General features: G+C 38.0%; 2 protein-coding genes across 2 annotated transcripts; both read right to left on the bottom strand.

The window, feature by feature from the left end:
- Nucleotides 1–373: 373 nt before the first annotated feature.
- On the bottom strand, nt 374–1,349 carry cbln18 (cerebellin 18). Its single transcript, XM_061925394.1, has 5 exons — nt 1,175–1,349; nt 916–1,065; nt 762–850; nt 591–671; nt 374–502 (listed from the first exon to the last, which is right to left on the bottom strand). Exons 1-5 carry the CDS (start codon nt 1,347–1,349, stop codon nt 374–376), a joined length of 624 nt encoding a protein of 207 aa, XP_061781378.1.
- Nucleotides 1,350–11,698: 10,349 nt separating this feature from the next.
- cbln20 (cerebellin 20) lies at nt 11,699–17,075 on the bottom strand. The gene is made up of 4 exons (XM_061925950.1): nt 17,014–17,075; nt 16,817–16,909; nt 12,570–12,713; nt 11,699–12,496 (listed from the first exon to the last, which is right to left on the bottom strand). The coding sequence occupies exons 1-4, from the start codon at nt 17,018–17,020 to the stop codon at nt 12,063–12,065; spliced, it is 678 nt and encodes a 225-aa protein (XP_061781934.1). The 5' UTR covers nt 17,021–17,075; the 3' UTR covers nt 11,699–12,062.
- Nucleotides 17,076–18,265: the final 1,190 nt, after the last annotated feature.

Raw genomic sequence — 18,265 nt, 5'->3', positions numbered from 1 at the left:
AGAATCTAAAATAACCCCAAGATTTCTGGCTTTATTTGAGGTTTTCAAGGACAGTGATTGAAGGTGTTGGATGACTTTAAACCTTTCTTTTTTAGCTCCAAAAACAATTATCTCAGTTTTATCTTCATTTAGTTGTAGGAAATTTTGGCACATCCAGTGTTTGACTTGCTCAATGCAATGGGGGAGTCATGATCGGGGAGGAGGTTGCGGAATCCGAGCTTTTTGGCCAAGAGGAGAAGAATGCAGATTTACCATGTACACAAATTGATATTAATCAAATATTTTAATCCAAGAAATTTAATATAGTGCCCTACTGATATCATATGAGCATGAAATGAGTAGGATATCCCCTCTTGTATTTTTGGGGTTGCGGTTACTCATCTGTGTAAGCATACAGCATGTAACCAGTAAAGACATTAGAGTATAGATTTGTACAGAGTTTTCTTCCGGACTCCAGCTCCATGTACACCTGATCGCCTCTCTGCATCTCCACAGTAAGCGTCTAACAAAACAAATAACAAAAAAAAATCAATAAACACCTGACTGAAACTGTGTGTTTCTTTCCATTTTGGATCAATTGGACTGATTACATGACTGCCGCTGTCTTCTCCGTCTTCTCGATTGTCCTCCCACACGCTGGTCAGCACCTCGCCATTCTTCACCATCACAACCTGCGAGGAAACACCCACTTTAAGCATCAAAATGTTCCATGTCATGCCATGGCACGATATTCATTGTGAGAAAAGAGTAATTGTGTCTACTTTGTGGTACAGGCGCTGGTTCAAGTTGACCGCTGAGTAGACAGTGCAGGAGAAGACATAAACTCCGGCATGTGGCGCTGTGAAGACGCCTGCGAGACATGATGGGGAGTGAGACTAACGGAGGCAAGGAAAGGTATAAATGTGTGTTTCCTACCCAGGGAAGGGTTGTATCCATTGCCCTCATTCAGAGTCACAAGAGTGTAAGGGATCGGTACATTGGTGTTGAAAGGCCCAAAGCATTTTTCATCAGAAGTCGTTAACAGATATGGGTCTATACCGGCTTTGAAGGCAATCTTAATGCCAGCTGTGAGGGGAAAAAAGTAATTACAGTCCCACTTTGTGAGATGATCCGACCAATTGCCACCACTGTTGTGCCTTCACCCCTTTGTTTGCATGTGAATGGGCAAACTTACCGGTTAAAGCGCCCACTCTGCCCCTGAGCATGGTGATACCGTCCCCCAAAGACGCCAGCCTCCTGAAGGTTTCGTCCTCGACTCGGAACAAGTCGTTGGCTGCGCAACAGCACCCGCGCAGGCGGTTAAAGGTACAGTCGCAGTCCCACCCGCCACAGGGCAGGGTGTCTTCCATGTGGACTGAGACAGGACAGAACGTTGAAGCTCTTGTTTGCTGACTTTTAAGTTTTCAGTCGCCGATCAAAACTACTGGGACACGTTGAATATACAGCACATCCGGAAAGTAATCACAGTGCTTCACTTATTCCACATTTTGTTGTGTTACAGCTACAGATGTCCGATAATGGCTTTTTTGCTGATATTCCGATATTGTCCAACTCTTAATTATCGATTCCGATATCAACCGATACCGATATATACAGTCGTGGAATTAACACATTATTATGCCTAATTTTGTTGTGATGCCCCGCTGGATGCATTAAACCAGGGGTGCTCACACTTTTTCTGCAGGCGAGCTACTTTTCAATTGATCAAGTCGTGGGGATCTACCTCATTCATATATATAATTTATATTTACTTATTTATGAAATATATGTTTTTGTTAACAAGTTAAAGGTGTTTAATGATAATGCAAGCATGTTTAACACATATAGTTAATATTGTTAATACATTAAAGGTGTTTAATGATAATACAAGTATGTTTAATACATATAGTTAATATTGTTAACAAGTTAAAGGTGTTTACAGATAATGCAAGCATGTTTAACACATATAGTTAATATTGTTAACAAGTTAAAAGTGGTTAAAAATAATACAAGCATGTTTAACACAAATAGTTAATATTGTTAACAACTTAAAGGTGGTTAAAGATAAAACAAGCATGTTTAACACATATAGTTAATATTGTTAACAACTTAAAGGTGGTTAAAGATAATACAAGCATGTTTAACACATATAGTTAATATTGTTAACAACTTAAAGGTGGTTAAAGATAATACAAGCATGTTTAACAGATATAGTTAATATTGTTAACAAGTTAAAGGTGTTTAAAGATAACACAAGCATGTTTAACACATATAGTTAACATTGTTAACAAGTTAAAGGTGGTTAAAGATAATACAAGCATGTTTAACACATATAGATTCCTTTCTTTCATGAAGACAAGAATATAAGTTGGTGTATTACCTGATTGTGATGACTTGCATTGATTGGAATCAGACAGTGGTGATGATAACGTCCGCATTTTCGAATGGAGGAGAAAAAAAGTCCTCCTTTCTGTCCAATACCACATGAAAGTGGTTGGTTTTTGGCATCTTATTTGTCCAGCTTCCGTACTCCTTTGTATACACTTTACAAGAAATACATTATCGGCAAACTCCGTAGCTTGCTAGCTTGTACACACCAGCTTTCTGAGACTCTTATTTTGGTAGCGCAGGCAGGATGAAGCAGAGCTTTTATTGTGCAACTGTGCAGTCGGTCTTTGGAGTTTTGACGACAGGTACGGCGCCAGAGTCTGTTGAAATAAAGTGTTTCTCGCCTTCCAGTCGGTAATTTTAATGAGCTGGCAGCAGCCAGCGTCATCTCAGAAGACCCTCGGGTGCCGTGAATGTCAATCAAGTGACGAAAGTGACGTCATAGTGAAGATTTATGATCGCTCAGTTTTAGGACTATTTTTTTAATGCCTGGCTGGTGATCGACTGACACACCCTCCGAGATCGACCGGTAGATCGCGATCGACGTAATGAGCACCCCTGGATTAAACAATGTAACAAGGTTTTCCAAAATAAATCAACTCAAGTTATGGAAAAAAGGGTCAACATTGCACTGCCATATTTATTATTGAAGTCACAAAGTGCATTATTTTTTTTAACATGACTCAAAACAGAAGCTTGGAATTTGGGACATGCTCTCCCTGAGATAATACTTATACCCATTACAACTATACTATACTTTGACTTTCACAAAGTGCATTATTTTTTATTTTTTTTAAACATGCCTCAAAACAACAGCTACAAAAACAATGAAGGCACACAACTTCAGTCCAGAGTATACGAGAGTAATAAAGTAAACAATAACATAGTCCTCATTTAGTGCAAGACTGCCTGGCATACTGTATAACAGGGAATTATAAACTGGGCCCACATCCATCTTCTGCTTGTATTCATCGTGTATCTCCTTATGATTCTTGAAAAAGTGGGAGATCTAATTGCTCGTATTAAAGGAAGACGTCTTGGTTCCTCCTCGCATAACCAACTTTTTGCAGTCATTGCAAATTGCCAGTTTTTTATCCGTCAGAGACACTTTAAAATAATCCCAAACCGTTGACATGGTGTCGTTAGTCAGTCACCGAGCGAGCTCGCTTGTTAGCCATGGCTACAGCACCGGCAACAACACATTCTTGTTGTTGTTATGCTACGCTCGCGGCGGTTTGATGAGGTCATCAAGTGTCGCCAATAAACCTCTCATGCTGCAGTTGTCAACTCCTGTGTTGTGTGTGGGAGAGGGCAGAGGGGAGGGGCTGCTGACTGGGAGACGCAACTGCTCTGTACTTACCGCTCCCTATAGCGGCGTTTTAAAAAGTCATTAATTTTACTTTATGAAACCGATACCGATAATTTCCGATATTACATTTTAAGCATTTATCGGCCGATAATATCGGCAGGCTGATATTATCGGACATCTCTAGTTACAGCCTTATTCAAAAAGGGAAAAAATGCATTTTTGTCCACAAAATTCTATAAACAATAAATACTCCATAATCACAATGTGAATTTTTTATTTTATTTTTTCAAATGTATTAAAAATAAAGAAATCACATAAGTATGTAAGTATTCACAGCCCTTGCTCGCTACTTTATTGATGCACCTTTGGCAGCTATTACAGCCTCAAGTCTTTTTGATTACGATGCCATAAGCTTGGCACACCTATCTGTGGGCAGTTTCGCCCAATTGTCTTTGCAGCGCCTCTCAAGCTCCATCAGGTGGTTGGTAAGCTTTTTTTTTTTGATCCAGGATGTCTGTGTACATTGCTGCATTCATCTTTCCCTCTATCTTGACTAGTCTCCCAGTTCCTGTCACTGGAAAACACCCCCACAGCATGATGCTGCCACCGCCATGTTTCACTGTAGGGATGGTATTGGCCTGGTGTTGAGGGGTGCCTGGTTTCCTCCAAACATGGCACCTGGCATTCATGCTAAAGAATTAAATCTTTGTCTCATCAGACCAGATTATTTTGTTTCTCTTAATCTGAGTGTCTTTCAGGTGCATTTTGACAAACTTTTTACTAAGAAATGGCTTCCGTTTGGCCACTATACCATACAAGCCTGATTGGTGGATTGCTGCAGAGATGGTTGTCCTTCCTGAAGGTTCTCCTCTCTCCACAGAGGAATGCTGTAGCTCTGACAGAGTGACCATCGGGTTCTTAGTCACCTCCCTGACTAGACTAAAATTAATGCAGCAATGTACGGAGAGATTCTGGATGAAAACCAACACTTCCCATCCAATCTGATGGAGCTTGAGAGGTGCTGCAAAGAAGAATGGGCAAAGAGGAATGGGCAAAACTGCCCAAAGATAGGTGTGCCAAGCTTGTGGCATCGTATTCAAAATGACTTGAGGCTGTAATTGCTGCCAAAGGTGCATCAACAAATTATTGAGCAAAGGCTGTGAATACTTATGTACATGTTATATTTTATTTTTTTATTTTTAATAATTTAGCAAAATTAAAAAACAAAACAAACCCTTTTTACATGTTTAATGTGAGGTATTGTGTGTATAATTTTGGGACAAAAATTAATTTATCCCATTTTGGAGTAAGTCTGTAACATTACAAAATATGGAAAAAGTGAAGCGCTGTGAATACTTTCCAGATGCACATTATGGTGTACATGTTTGCATTGAATGCAACATCATTGTGGTTGTTATTATCAATAGTGTAAAAGATTGTACAATTCCACAGCATTGTACTGAGTCCATCAATCTTTTCATTCCTTTTTCGGGTCCAAAGTTGAGCTAGAGTCTATCCCAGCTGACTTTTGGGTCACCAGTCAATCACAACTATTTACGAGTTCTAATATCAATACAAAGTACTACGTTGAGCAAACATGCACATTTCTTGGACTGTGGGAGTAAACCAGAGTACGACTAAACTTGTACCGTAGTACAGTCATCCCTCGCCTGTATCGCTTTAAAATTTGGGCTTCACTCTATCGCAGTTTTTCAAAATATATTTACTAAACAATCATATCGTGGTTCCTCGCTGTTTGACTACAGCCTGTAATTAGTAAAAAACAAAAACATGTTAAAGCAAATTTTACTTAATGTTTGGCCTAAACTAAGCATTTTCAATCTTAAAAAATAAAAAGAACTTATAACAAATTAAGGTATTGTTATTTATTGCACATGCAGCAGATCATCATCATCATCGAAAACATTACAGTATTTCTACAGGTTAGTGGTTGTGTTTATAAAACTTTGTGCGTGTGTGTGTATGTTGTGGATGTCCATATTACTGCATAGTTGAAGTGGGAGTCATTGAGCACTTCACGATTGGATTCTGATTCGTGGGGTGACAATTCGATTCAAAATCGATACACGATTAAACACAATTCTCATAACATATTATTTGGTATATAAATTGTAATAAAAACTTTTCAAAACAGGTTACAGGTTACAAAAGCTCCTCTTGGCTGTTGATGCACGACTTATACGCTCAGTGTTGGTCTAAAATCCATCTTTTAAAAATGTATTTTTGACATTTTATAAATAAAAATCACAGAATGTTAATATAAGGAGAAATAGAGCAACCTCATCTCCAACCCAATTCCATCTATATAATATCTGTGTTGGCCCTGCGATGAGGTGGCGACTTGTCCAGGGTGTACCCTGCCTTCCGCCCGATTGTAGCTGAGATAGGCTCCAGCGCCCCCCGCGACCCCAAAAGGGAATAAGTGGTAAAAAAAGGATGGATAATAGATGGGTTTGAAATTATACAAAGCATTTGAGAAGCCATACAACACTAAAATATGAAATATGAAAATTAATAAAAGCAACAGTGTGAATAATAATAATGTCAAAAATAGTTGTTTAAATTTTTTTTTATCCAAAAATGTATTCTAAAAAATACATAATAAAAAATAAAAATACATCTTTTTTTTAATAGAGTCCCCAAAATCATGAATCCATTTAGAATAGGAATAAATAAATGGATGTGAATTTATTTTTTGTGTCTTATGTCTTTTGTATACAACATTACATCATATGTCTTATTTCTATTATTATTTCTACTATATAGGGTAAAACGAGGGTTGTTTCATGTCGAGATGTATTTAAAAGTGCTAAAAACCATATTGTATTTTAAATCATAGCATGAAAAGCATTAAAAAAAACCTATGAAAATTCTTCATTTAAAATTTATACCGCAGACTGTATAGTACAAGGAGAGATGCTAAGATAACCCACATATTAGAAACCTCTGATGCAGTACATACAGTTCCACAAGCCTGCGAAAATACAACCACAATAATATTAAATATATCTATACTACAATTAAAAAAAAAAAACTGAGAATGCCTGTTCTTTGCAAAGCTTACTAGCGCTATCTTTGAGTATTTGGTTGATGGACTGGGCCTCAGCACAACCATGGAGAGAGACCACACCCAATAGGATCAAAAGGGGTGATACAAGCATCTGAAATAAAAACACACATTTTTAGAAACATGCACCAAGCAGCAAGAGAGATCATTATTTTTGAATGATTATTTGTTTTCTGCTTGTCCATCCATCCATCCATCTTCTTCCGCTTATCCGAGGTCGGGTCGCGGGGGCAGCAGCCTAAGCAGGGAAGCCCAGACTTCCCTCTCCCCAGCCACTTTGTTTTCTGCTTGTATTTGATTTAAATAAATCAAATACAAATATGAGGTTTTTTTTTTTTACTTTAATGTGTATTTATCATTATTAGAATTATATGGTACAATAACATTTTTATTTTTAGTTATAAAATAATTGACATTATCACATATCTTATTATTATTCATGTTCTGCACTATTCATTGTATGCATTATTAAGTAAATCTATCATCATATCTATACTATATGTGTATGTTATACAATATGTGCAGACAAGACTATAAAAATGGGACCCATTACATCCCTGCTTGACACTCAGAATCAAGGGTTGGAATTGGGGGTTAAATCACCAAAAAAAAAAAGATTCCCGGGCGCGGCCACCGCTGCTGCTCACTGCTCCCCTCACCTCCCAGGGGGTGATCAAGGGTGATGGGTCAAATGCAGAGAATAATTTCGCCACACCTAGTGTGTGTGTGACAATCATTGGTACTTTAACTTAACTTTATGGACACCCTGTATATCAGCTGAGAGAAACCACATGACTGTACTCAACAGTCAACACAAAAAACTGAAAAAACTGACTCAGCATTGACGTGTTTTTTTTAGCCACTGTCTTTCTTTTGCCTCTAAAATAAACAACTTGACTGTGTGCTCTCAACATATACACACAATAAGAAGAAAAAAAAGGATACAAGCATTAAACTTACTGTGTTTGATCTTCTTCTCTGTTTTGAAAGATTGTGTTTTGTAAGATCCAGTCTCTTGGTCTTGTGTCGAAAGAGTATTTTTTGCCATATGGCTTCTTATTGACGTGACCCTCCCTTGTGGAGGCGAACGAAACAAGCGCCACCTACCCATTGGTTAGATCACAGGCCTGACATTTCAAGGCTCATGGTCCACTTTTTGGTAACTCACATCCTTGGCCAAATAGTTCATGCATGGTTTTACTTTACAGTCTTTTGAAAGACCAAAGGCTGATATCATGTCACTTTATAGGCACCCTTTCTTTGGAGAGTCACCTCCTATGTGAGACCTGATATGAAGAACATTGTTGTTAGATCTCGAGGGACAAAAATCATCTGAGGGAGGAGCGTGGTCAGTTTGTTGTAAACAACAATCAATAGCCTGATTCTCACACTGGTATGGAAGAAAAAACAATATAACCCTATAGCGTGTAAAGTTGCAAAATATACTTTACTCGTGAAATTTTGTTAGAAGCACAGATGATGGGATGATTTATTTTTTTGTTACAGTTACAGGGAAAAGGTTAAAGGCCCAATGTATAGTGAAGGTCACATCCCACAGGCCGTACGAGTTTTTGGAACTTTCTAGAAAATTGACAAAAGATAATTTTCCATTTTACTTCAGCTCAAACAAAAAATGTTGCCCGCGTATCATTCCGCAAAACTAAGGGATACCACGTGCTTAATTTTTCGACAGCAAAATAATCCACCATGGGGCCAATTAGAGTTGTGAGTGCCAGCACTTTGATAAACAATGTGAGAAACACTATTTGAATTCAAGAAAGTACAATGGACTCTTGATTTACCAAGCCCTCTTCGATTTACAAGGCCAAATAAAAGTATACTTTGGTGTACGAACGTTGTCTCTATGTGTGAACGTTTTTTTCCACCAATTTTTGTGCCCGGCAGCACAGCAATTGTGTGCAAAAGACAAGGTAAAAATCCAAGAGGTAACCAAAATGTTGTACAACATTGCGTACTGCCTATTCTCAAAAAAATTTAAAATAAAAAAGGTTAAGGGAGAAGTCTGGTGCCCCAGTCCTTAGCTTTCTGGAAATGTGGCTCCTGGATAATTTGTTCTATTCTATGTCCAATAATTTGCCTCACACAGTCCTGGGTAGTTTTTAGCGTAGTCGGTATACTTTTGTGTTACCTTGATATTTCACCCTATAAATTTTTTATGGTACCTCAGTTGTTGTTTTTTGTTACAACTTCACATGTGTGACTACACTTATTTTTTCATTTAGACAAAGTGTATATACCCATCGGACCTAAAAATCACCCAAAAACAAAAAATCCAGGTCAGGAACATTTTCAAGTCTCATTGTCTGTTTATGTTCTCTTTAAAGCGCTTACAAATACGAAAGGACAAAATCCTGGTGAACATTATTGATCATAAAGCTGGTTTTACATGACCGATTTCCACCGTTAAAAAACTTGTACACTGCAAATTATTTGCCATTTGGCAAGATTTGACATTTTATTTCTAGAAATGTCCCCAGTTTTAAGAGCTATTTACCTCTTTTTAGTCGTTGACTAATCTTAATTTTAACATAAATAATTATTTTTTTTCTATTTTAGCTTAAGAATGTTAAAATTGAGAAATTAACTATATAAATAAGATGTTTTGGTTTTTCCCTACATACTAAATCTTGTTTCAAGATGCTGCAACATCCCAGAGATGTGTAACTTATGAATTGCAAGTTGAATAATGCTTGTTTTCAGAATAAAATACCTATTTTTTTTTAGCTTAAAAGTCCTGCTAATTTCTAAGCATACAAATGTTAATTCAGCATGCCTTATTAAGTCAAATCATCTGTCCATGCAGCTATTTAATTTCACTAGTTTGTTAGTATTTTTTCCTAAAACCTGGTCTTTTGACCTTTTTTGCAGTGCAAAGTTTGCACTTTCGCCATGTGTCCTTTTCTGTGACCCCAATAAAGACTAGCAATATAAAAAAAATGATAACCATATATTGTGTGAAGTAGGCTTTTTAATCACAATAGTATGTTTAAAAAAACAGACAAAAGCACATATTGCACGATTGTGACAAACACACATTTTTTATTTGCAATGTTACAGGTAAATCTAATATATCACAATCATTCTTATTACAGCAAGAGATTTAAAACTATAAAGTGAAAGGTCAGAGCATGGACATTGGCATTTTTATTATTCCAACAGTAATTAAAACATTGACGACCAGTGTTTGATCAAAATGCATTTTTTCTATTTTAGCTAAAAGATGTTAAAATTTCGAAAATAACTATACAAATAAGATGTTTTGGTTTTTCCCCACATAATAAATCTTGTTTCAAGAGGCTGCAACATCCCGAGGATGCGTAATTTAAGAATTGCAAGTTGAATAATGCTTGTTTTCAGAATAAAATACCTTTTTTTTTTAGCTTAAAAGTCCTGCTAATTTCTATGTACCGTATATACAAATGTTGATTCAGCATGTCTTATTAAGTAAAATTATCAGTCCATGCAGCTATCTAATTTCACTAGTTTTTAGTATTTTTTCCTAAAACCTGGTCTTTTCACCTTTTTTGCAGTGCAAAGTTTACACTTTTGCCATGTGTTCTTTTCTGTGACCCCCAATAAGGATGAGCAATATAAAAAAATAAGAACCTTTTTTAATCACATAAGTATGTTTAAAAAACAGACAAAAGCACATATTGCATGATTGTGACAAACACACATTTCTTATTTGCAATGTTACAGGTAAATCTAATACATCACAATCATTCTTATTACAGCAAGAGTTGTAAAACTTTAATGTGAAAGGTCAGAGCATGGACATTGGCATTTTTATTATTCCAACAGTAATTAAAACATTGAAGACCAGTGATTGATCAAAATGCAATGTTTTCTATTTTAGCTTAAATATGTTACATTTTCGAAAATAACTATACAATAAAAATACAAATATTTTTCCCCACATAATAAATCTTGTTTCAAGATGCTGCAACATCCCGAGGGTGCGTAATTTAAGAATTGCAAGTTGAATAATGCTTGTTTTCAGAATAAAATACCTTTTTTTTTTTAGCTTAAAAGTCCTGCTCATTTTTAAGTATACAAATGTTAATTCAGCATGTCTTATTAAGTCAAATCATCTGTCCATGCAGCTACTTAATTTCACTAGTTTTTAGTATTTTTTCCTAAAACCTGGTCTTTTGACCTTTTTTGCAGTGCAAAGTTTGCACTTTCGCCATGTGTCCTTTTCTGTGACCCCAATAAGGATCAGCAATATAAAAAAATAATAACCTTTTTTGTGTGAAATAGGCTTGTTGATCACATAAGTATGTTTAAAAAAACAGATAAAAGCACATATTGCATGATTGTGACAAACACACATTTTTTATTTGCAATGTTACAGGTAAATCTAATATACCACAATCATTCTTATTACAGCAAGATATTTAAAACTATAAGATGAAAGGTCAGAGCATGGACATTGGCATTGTTATTATTCCAACAGTAATTAAAACATTGAAGACCAGTGATTGATCAAAATTCATTTTTTTTCTATTTTAGCTAAAAGATGTTAAAATTTAAAAAATAACTATACAAATAAGATGTTTTCGTTTTTCCCCACATAATAAATCTTGTTTCAAGATGCTGCAACATCCCGAGGATGGGTAATTTAAGAATTGCAAGTTGAATAATGCTTGTTTTCAGAATAAAATACCTTTTTTTTTTTAGCTTAAAAGTCCTGCTAATTTCTAAGTATACAAATGTTAATTCAGCATGTCTCATTAAGTCAAATTATCTGTCCAGGCAGCTACTTAATTTCACTAGTTTCTAGTATTTTTTCCTAAAACCTGGTCTTTTCACCTTTTTTGCAGTGCAAAGTTTGCACTTTCGCCATGTGTCCTTTTCTGTGACCCCAATAAGGACGAGCAATATAAAAAAATAACAACCTTTTTTGTGTGAAATGGGCTTTTTAATCACATAATTATATGTTTAAAAAAAACAGACAAAAGCACATATTGCATGATTGTGACAAACACACATTTTTGTATTTGCAATGTTACAGGTAAATCTAATAAACAATCATTCTTATTACAGCAAGAGATTTAAAACTATAAGGTGAAAGGTCAGAGCATGGACATTGGCATTTTTATTATTCCAACAGTAATTAAAACATTGAAGACCAGTGATTGATCAAAATGCACAGAAAGTAGAAATGTGTTGAATTTGGACATCTATCCAGGCAAAGATGGGACCTTACTCAGCTTTCATAAGAGACCAAACATCAGAACTGGATTGACTGACTGGGTTTTTTTTGTTTTTTTTAATTCAGTCAGTAGCATAAAGAAGAAAGACGGTGAAAGTGTTGCGATGGCTTTTGTCGTCACAAAGGAAGCATCCAATGGGCAGATTGACAGCCACCTTGTCCCCGGCCTTAAGGTGGAGGGCCACGGCGATAGAGGCACTATCTTCTTGGTCTTGCGCGTTTTTCTCTCTGGGCTCGGCCACCATTTTATCGTTGACTTGCAGACTGGCGCAGGCGGCCAAGCTGTTACCGGGGGAACCGGCGTCGCTGTAGACCGTCAGGGCCAGGCTGTGCACGCCGGCGCGGGGGGCAACGAAGACCCCGTTGTTCACGTCGTAGCCGTTCCCCAAGTTGAGAAAAACGTGTTTGTAAACGATGAGGTGGTCTTCACGGTAGGGTCCGACGCACGTCAACTCATCGCTGTTAGTTAGAGCCACAGAGAAGGCACTGCGACTCGCTGCAAACATACCAAATGTTGAATCGATGGGATAACATTAGTTCATTGCCTCTGTAACTGAAATGTGTCTCACCTCTCATATTGACGAGGGTGTTTTGAGTTTTATCTAACTCCTTCTCCAGCGCTTCGAGGCTCTTGTTGAAGAACAGCTGCATCCGATGTATCTTTTGCTGCATCATGCAGCAGCCACACGACGCCTCATGGTCTATGAGACATGCTACACACACGCAGATACAGTCCTGGTCAAAAGTTTACATACAAACCCCGTTTCCATATGAGTTGGGAAATTGTGTTGGATGTAAATATAAACGGAATACAATGATTTGCAAATCCTTTTCAACCCATTTTGATAAGATATTTGATGTTCAAACTCATAAACTTTTTTTTTTTTTTGCAAATAATAATTAACTTAGAATTTCATGGCTGCAACACGTGCCAAAGTAGTAGGGAAAGGGCATGTTCACCACTGTGTTACATCACCTTTTCTTTTAACAACACTCAATAAACGATTGGGAACTGAGGAAACAAATTGTTGAAGCTTTGAAAGTGGAATTCTTTCCCATTCTTGTTTTATGTAGAGCTTCAGTCGTTCAACAGTCCGGGGCCTCCGCTGTCGTATTTTACACTTCATAATGCGCCACACATTTTCGAGGGGAGACAGGTCTGGACTGCAGGCGGGCCAGGAAAGTACCCGCACTCTTTTTTTACGAAGCCACGCTGTTGTAACACGTGCTGAATGTGGCTTGCTTGAAATAAGCAGGGGCGTCCATGAAAAAGACGGCGCTTAGATGGCAGCATATGTTGTTCCAAAACCTGCATGTACCTTTCAGCATTAATGGTGCCTTCACAGATGTGTAAGTTACCCATGCCTTGGGCACTAATGCACCCCCATACCATCACAGATGCTGGCTTTTGAACTTTGCATCGATAACAGTCTGGATGGTTCGCTTCCCCTTTGGTCCGGATGACACGATGTCGAATATTTCCAAAAACAATTTGAAATGTGGATTCGTTAAACCACAGAACACTTTTCCACTTTGCATGAGTCCATCTTAGATGATCTCGGGCCCAGAGAAGCCGGCGGCGTTTTTGGATGTTGTTGATAAATGGCTTTCGCTTTGCATAGTAGAGCTTTAACTTGCACTTACAGATGTGGCGACGGACTGTATTTAGTGACAGTGGTTTTCTGAAGTGTTCCTGAGCCCATGTGGTGACACCCTTTAGAGATTGATGTCGGTTTTTGATACAGTGCCGTCTGAGGGATCGGAGGTCACGGTCATTCAATGTTGGTTTTCGGCCAAGTGATTTCTCCAGATTCTCTGAACCTTTTGATGATATTATGGACCGTAGATGTTGAAATCCCTAAATTTCTTGCAATTGCACTTTGAGAAACGTTGTTCTTAAACTGTTTGACTATTTGCTCACGCAGTTGTGGACAAAGGGGTGTACCTCGCCCCATCCTTTCTTGTGAAAGACTGAGCATTTTTTGGGAAGCTGTTTTTATACCCAATCATGGCACCCACCTGCTCCCAATTAGCCTGCACACCTGTGGGATGTTCCAAATAAGTGTTTGATGAGCATTCCGCAACTTTATCAGCATTTATTGCCACCTTTCCCAACTTCTTTGTCACGTGTTGCTGGCATCAAATTCTAAAGTTAATGATTATTTACAAAAAAAAAAAATGTTTATCAGTTTGAACATCAAATATGTTGTCTTTGTAGCATATTCAACTGAATATGGGTTGAAAATGATTTGCAAATCATTGTATTCCGTTTCTATTTACATCTAACACAATTTCCCAACTCATATGGAAACGGGTTTTGTACACTTGTGAAGAACATGATGTCATGGCTGTCTTGAGTTTCCAATAATTTATACAACTCTTATTTGTTTGTGATAGAGTGATTGGAGCACATACTTGTTTATCACAAAAACATTCATGAAGTTTGGTTCTTTTATGAATTTATAATGGGTCTACTGAAAATGTGACCAAATTTGCTTGGTCAAAAGTATACATACAGCAACATACATGGTACATTTTTGGTGATGTAGAAAAGTTACAATCAAATCAAATTAACTTCATGGCATGGCCTCTTAACGTCATGTGAGTGATTATGATTGACGACACCTGTTGACTTCTCTGAGCCCTTTTAAATAGGGCTCATGTGATGCAGTCATTAGACTCAGTTACAAACGCGACAATGGGAAAGTCAAAGGAACTCAGCACCATACTTGCCAACCCTCCCAATTTTCACGGGAGAATCCCGAATTTCAGTGCCCCTCCCGAAAATCTCCCGGGGCAACCATTCTCCCGAATTTCTCCCGATTTCCACCCGGACAACAATATTGGGGGCGTGCCTTAAAGGCACTGCCTTTAGCGTCCTCTCTCACCTGAAACCTTCACCCCTTAACAGCTTAATGCTGTCCAGGCGTCCGCTCTTCCTCCATATAAACAGCGTGCCGGCCCAGTCACAAAATAATGTAGCATTAGACGGGTTTAACAATGGTCTTTACTCGAAGATGTCAAGAAATGCTGACACATTGTATGATTTTTTAACTGGTTTAATGATAACGCAAGGCACACTTGGTCAACAGCCATACATGTCACACTGAGGGTGGCCGTATAAACAACTTTAACACTGTTACTAATATGCGCCACACTGTCAACCTACACCAAACAAGAATGACAAACACATTTCGGGAGAACATCCGCACCGTAACACAACATAAACACAACAGAACAAATACCCAGAACCCCTTGCAGCACTAACTCTTCTGGCATGCTATAATAACATCTACGGCTTTTGGAGCTCAGTGCACAACTGCACACACAACAAGAAGGAAACGAAGCAGAAGAACGAAGAAGAGACATGGCGACGACGAGTAAGAAGAAGAAATACGCTTGCAAGTTCCAAAATGATTGGAAAAAAAAAAATCATTTCATCCAGGACAGCTCGAAGGGGAGGGGTATGCTGCCTGCACCTCAACCACGATCCCCCAACACCCTCCCGCCCCCCTCCCATCTCCCAAATTCGGAGGTCTCAAGGTTGGCAAGTATGCTCAGCACAGATCTGAAAAAACAAATCATTGACTTGAACAAGTCAGGAAAGTCACTTGGAGCCATTTCAAAGCAGCTTAAGGTCCCAAGAGCAACTGTGCAGACAGTTGTTTGTAAGTATAAAGTGCATGGCACAGTTTTGTCACTGCCACGATCAGGAAGAAAACGCAAGCTATCACCTACTGCTGAGAGAAAATTGGTCAGGATCATCAAGAGTCAACCGAGAACCACCAAAAAGCAGGTCTGCAATGAATTGGAAGCTGCTGGAACACAGGTGTCAGTGTCCACAGTCAAGCGTGTTTTGCATCGTCATGGACTAAAAGGCTACCATGCAAGAAGGAAGCCCTTGCTCCAGAAGCGACACCTTAGGCTCGTCTAAAGTTTGCTGCTGAGCACATGGACAAAGATAAGACCTTCTGGAGGAAAGTTCTGTGGTCGGATGAAACAAAATTTAGCTGTTTGGCCACAATACCCAGCAATATGTTTGGAGGAGAAAAGGTGAGGCCTTTAATCCCAGGAACACCATCCCTACCGTCAAGCATGGTGGTGGTAGTATTCTGCTCTGGGCCTGTTTTGCTGCCTATGGAACTGGTGCTTTACAGAGGATGACCTCCAAATTCTTCAGGACAACCTAAAATCATCAGCCCGGAGGTTGGGTCTTGGGCGCAGTTGGGAGTTCCAACAGGACAATGACCCCAAACACACGTCAAAAGTAGTAAAGGAATGGCTAAATCAGGCTAGAATTAAGGTCTTACAACGGCCTTCCCAAAGTCTTGACTTAAACCCCATTGAGAACATGTGGACAATGCTGAAGAAACAAGTCCATGTCAGAAAACCAACAAATTTAGCTGAACTGTACCAATTTTGTCAAGAGGAGTGGTCAAAAATTCAACCAGAGGCTTGCTAGAAGCTTGAGGAAGGCTAGCAAAAGCGCCTTATTGCAGTGAAACTTGCCAAGGGACATTAACATTGCTGTATGTATACTTTTGACCCAGCAGATTTGGTCACATTTTCAGTCGACCCATAATAAATTCATAAAAGAACCAAACTTCTTGAATGTTTTTTGTGACCAACAAGTATGTGCTCCAATCACTCCATCACAAAAAAACAAGAGTTGTAGATATTATGGGAAACTCAAGACAGTCATGACATTATGTCCTTCACAAGTGTATCTAAACTTTTATCCACGACTGCATACACAGCTGCTGAAAGCCGCACAGGTTACTGAGAGAACTGCGGCGCCATTTTCGTAGAATCTTACGTTCTTCCGGGCTGGCATCGTCCTCCCCTTCGGAGGGTCCATTCCAGGAATAGTTAGCAAAGGCAAACTCCAGGAGGCAAAGGATTATAATTGCTGCAAGTGAAGGAGTGAGAAACAGTACTGAGTATGACACATACCACCTACCCATCTGATGATCAAAGAAAATGTCCATAAAAACCTCCCTGAAGTGATCTCACCTCGCATCGTGCCGACAACAGGGAGTGTGGGAGGCAAGAAGGCTTCACTGACTCTTGCAGGGTTAGGATTCACTGCTATTTATGTGTTTCCATCTAACCTGGTCAGGTGACTGTCAAACGTGTCCACCCGGTTCCATATCATGACACACATCGGTAAGCCCTTTTTGTTCAAGTTACGGGTCAGGTATTATGATGAGACCAGATTATGCGCCTGCCTTTTCTGTGACCACTATAAGGACAAGCAATATAAAAAAAATAATAACCATTTTTGTGTCAAATAGGCTTTTGAATCACATAAATATGTTTAAAAAAATAGACAAAAGCACATATTGCATGATTGTGACAAACACATTTTTTATTTGCAATGTTACAGGTAAATCTAATATACCATGAATTGATTTACGTGGACCCCAACTTAAACAAGTTGAAAAACTTATTCGGGTGTTTCCATTTAGTGGTCAATTGTACGGAATATGTACTGCACTGTGCAATCTACTAATAAAAGTTTCAATCAATCAATCAAAACCACAATCATTCTTAGTACTGCAAGAGATTTTAAACTATAAGGTGAAAGGTCAGAGCATGGACATTGGCATTTTTATTTTTCCAACAATAATTAAAACATTGAAAACCAGTGTTTGATCAAAATGCATTTTTTTCTATTTTAGCTTAAAGATGTTAAAATTGAGAAAATAGCTATTAAAATTTTTTTATTTTTGGTTTTTCCCCACATAAATCTTGTTTCAAGAGGCTGCGTAATTTAAGAATTGCAAGTTGAATAATGCTTGTTTTCAGAATAAAATACCTATTGTTTTTATCTTAAAAGTCCTGCTATGTATATACAAATGTTAATTCAGCATGCCTTATTAAGTCAAATTATCTGTCCATGCAGCTACTTAATTTCATTAGTTTTTTAGCATTTTTTTCCTAAAACCTGGTCTTTTTATCTTTTTTTGCAGTGCAATGTTTGCACTTTCGCCATGTGTCCTTTTCTGTGACCCAATAAGGATCAGCAATATAAAAAAATAACCTTTTTTGTGTGAAATAGGCTTCTCAATCACATAAGTATGTTTAAAAAACAAAGAAAAGCACATGATTGTGACAAACACACATTTTTTATTTGCAATGTTACAGGTAACTAATATACCACAATCATTGTTATTACAACAAGAGATAAACTATAAGGTGAAAGGTCAGAGCATGGACATTGGCATTTTTATTTTTCCAACAGTAATTAAAACATTGAAAACCA

Source organism: Nerophis lumbriciformis, linkage group LG30, assembly GCF_033978685.3.
Source record: "Nerophis lumbriciformis linkage group LG30, RoL_Nlum_v2.1, whole genome shotgun sequence".
NCBI classification, from domain to species: Eukaryota; Metazoa; Chordata; class Actinopteri; order Syngnathiformes; family Syngnathidae; genus Nerophis; species Nerophis lumbriciformis.
The sequence above is the reverse complement of the archived record's forward strand: the minus strand, read 5'-3'. Positions and strand labels throughout refer to the sequence as shown.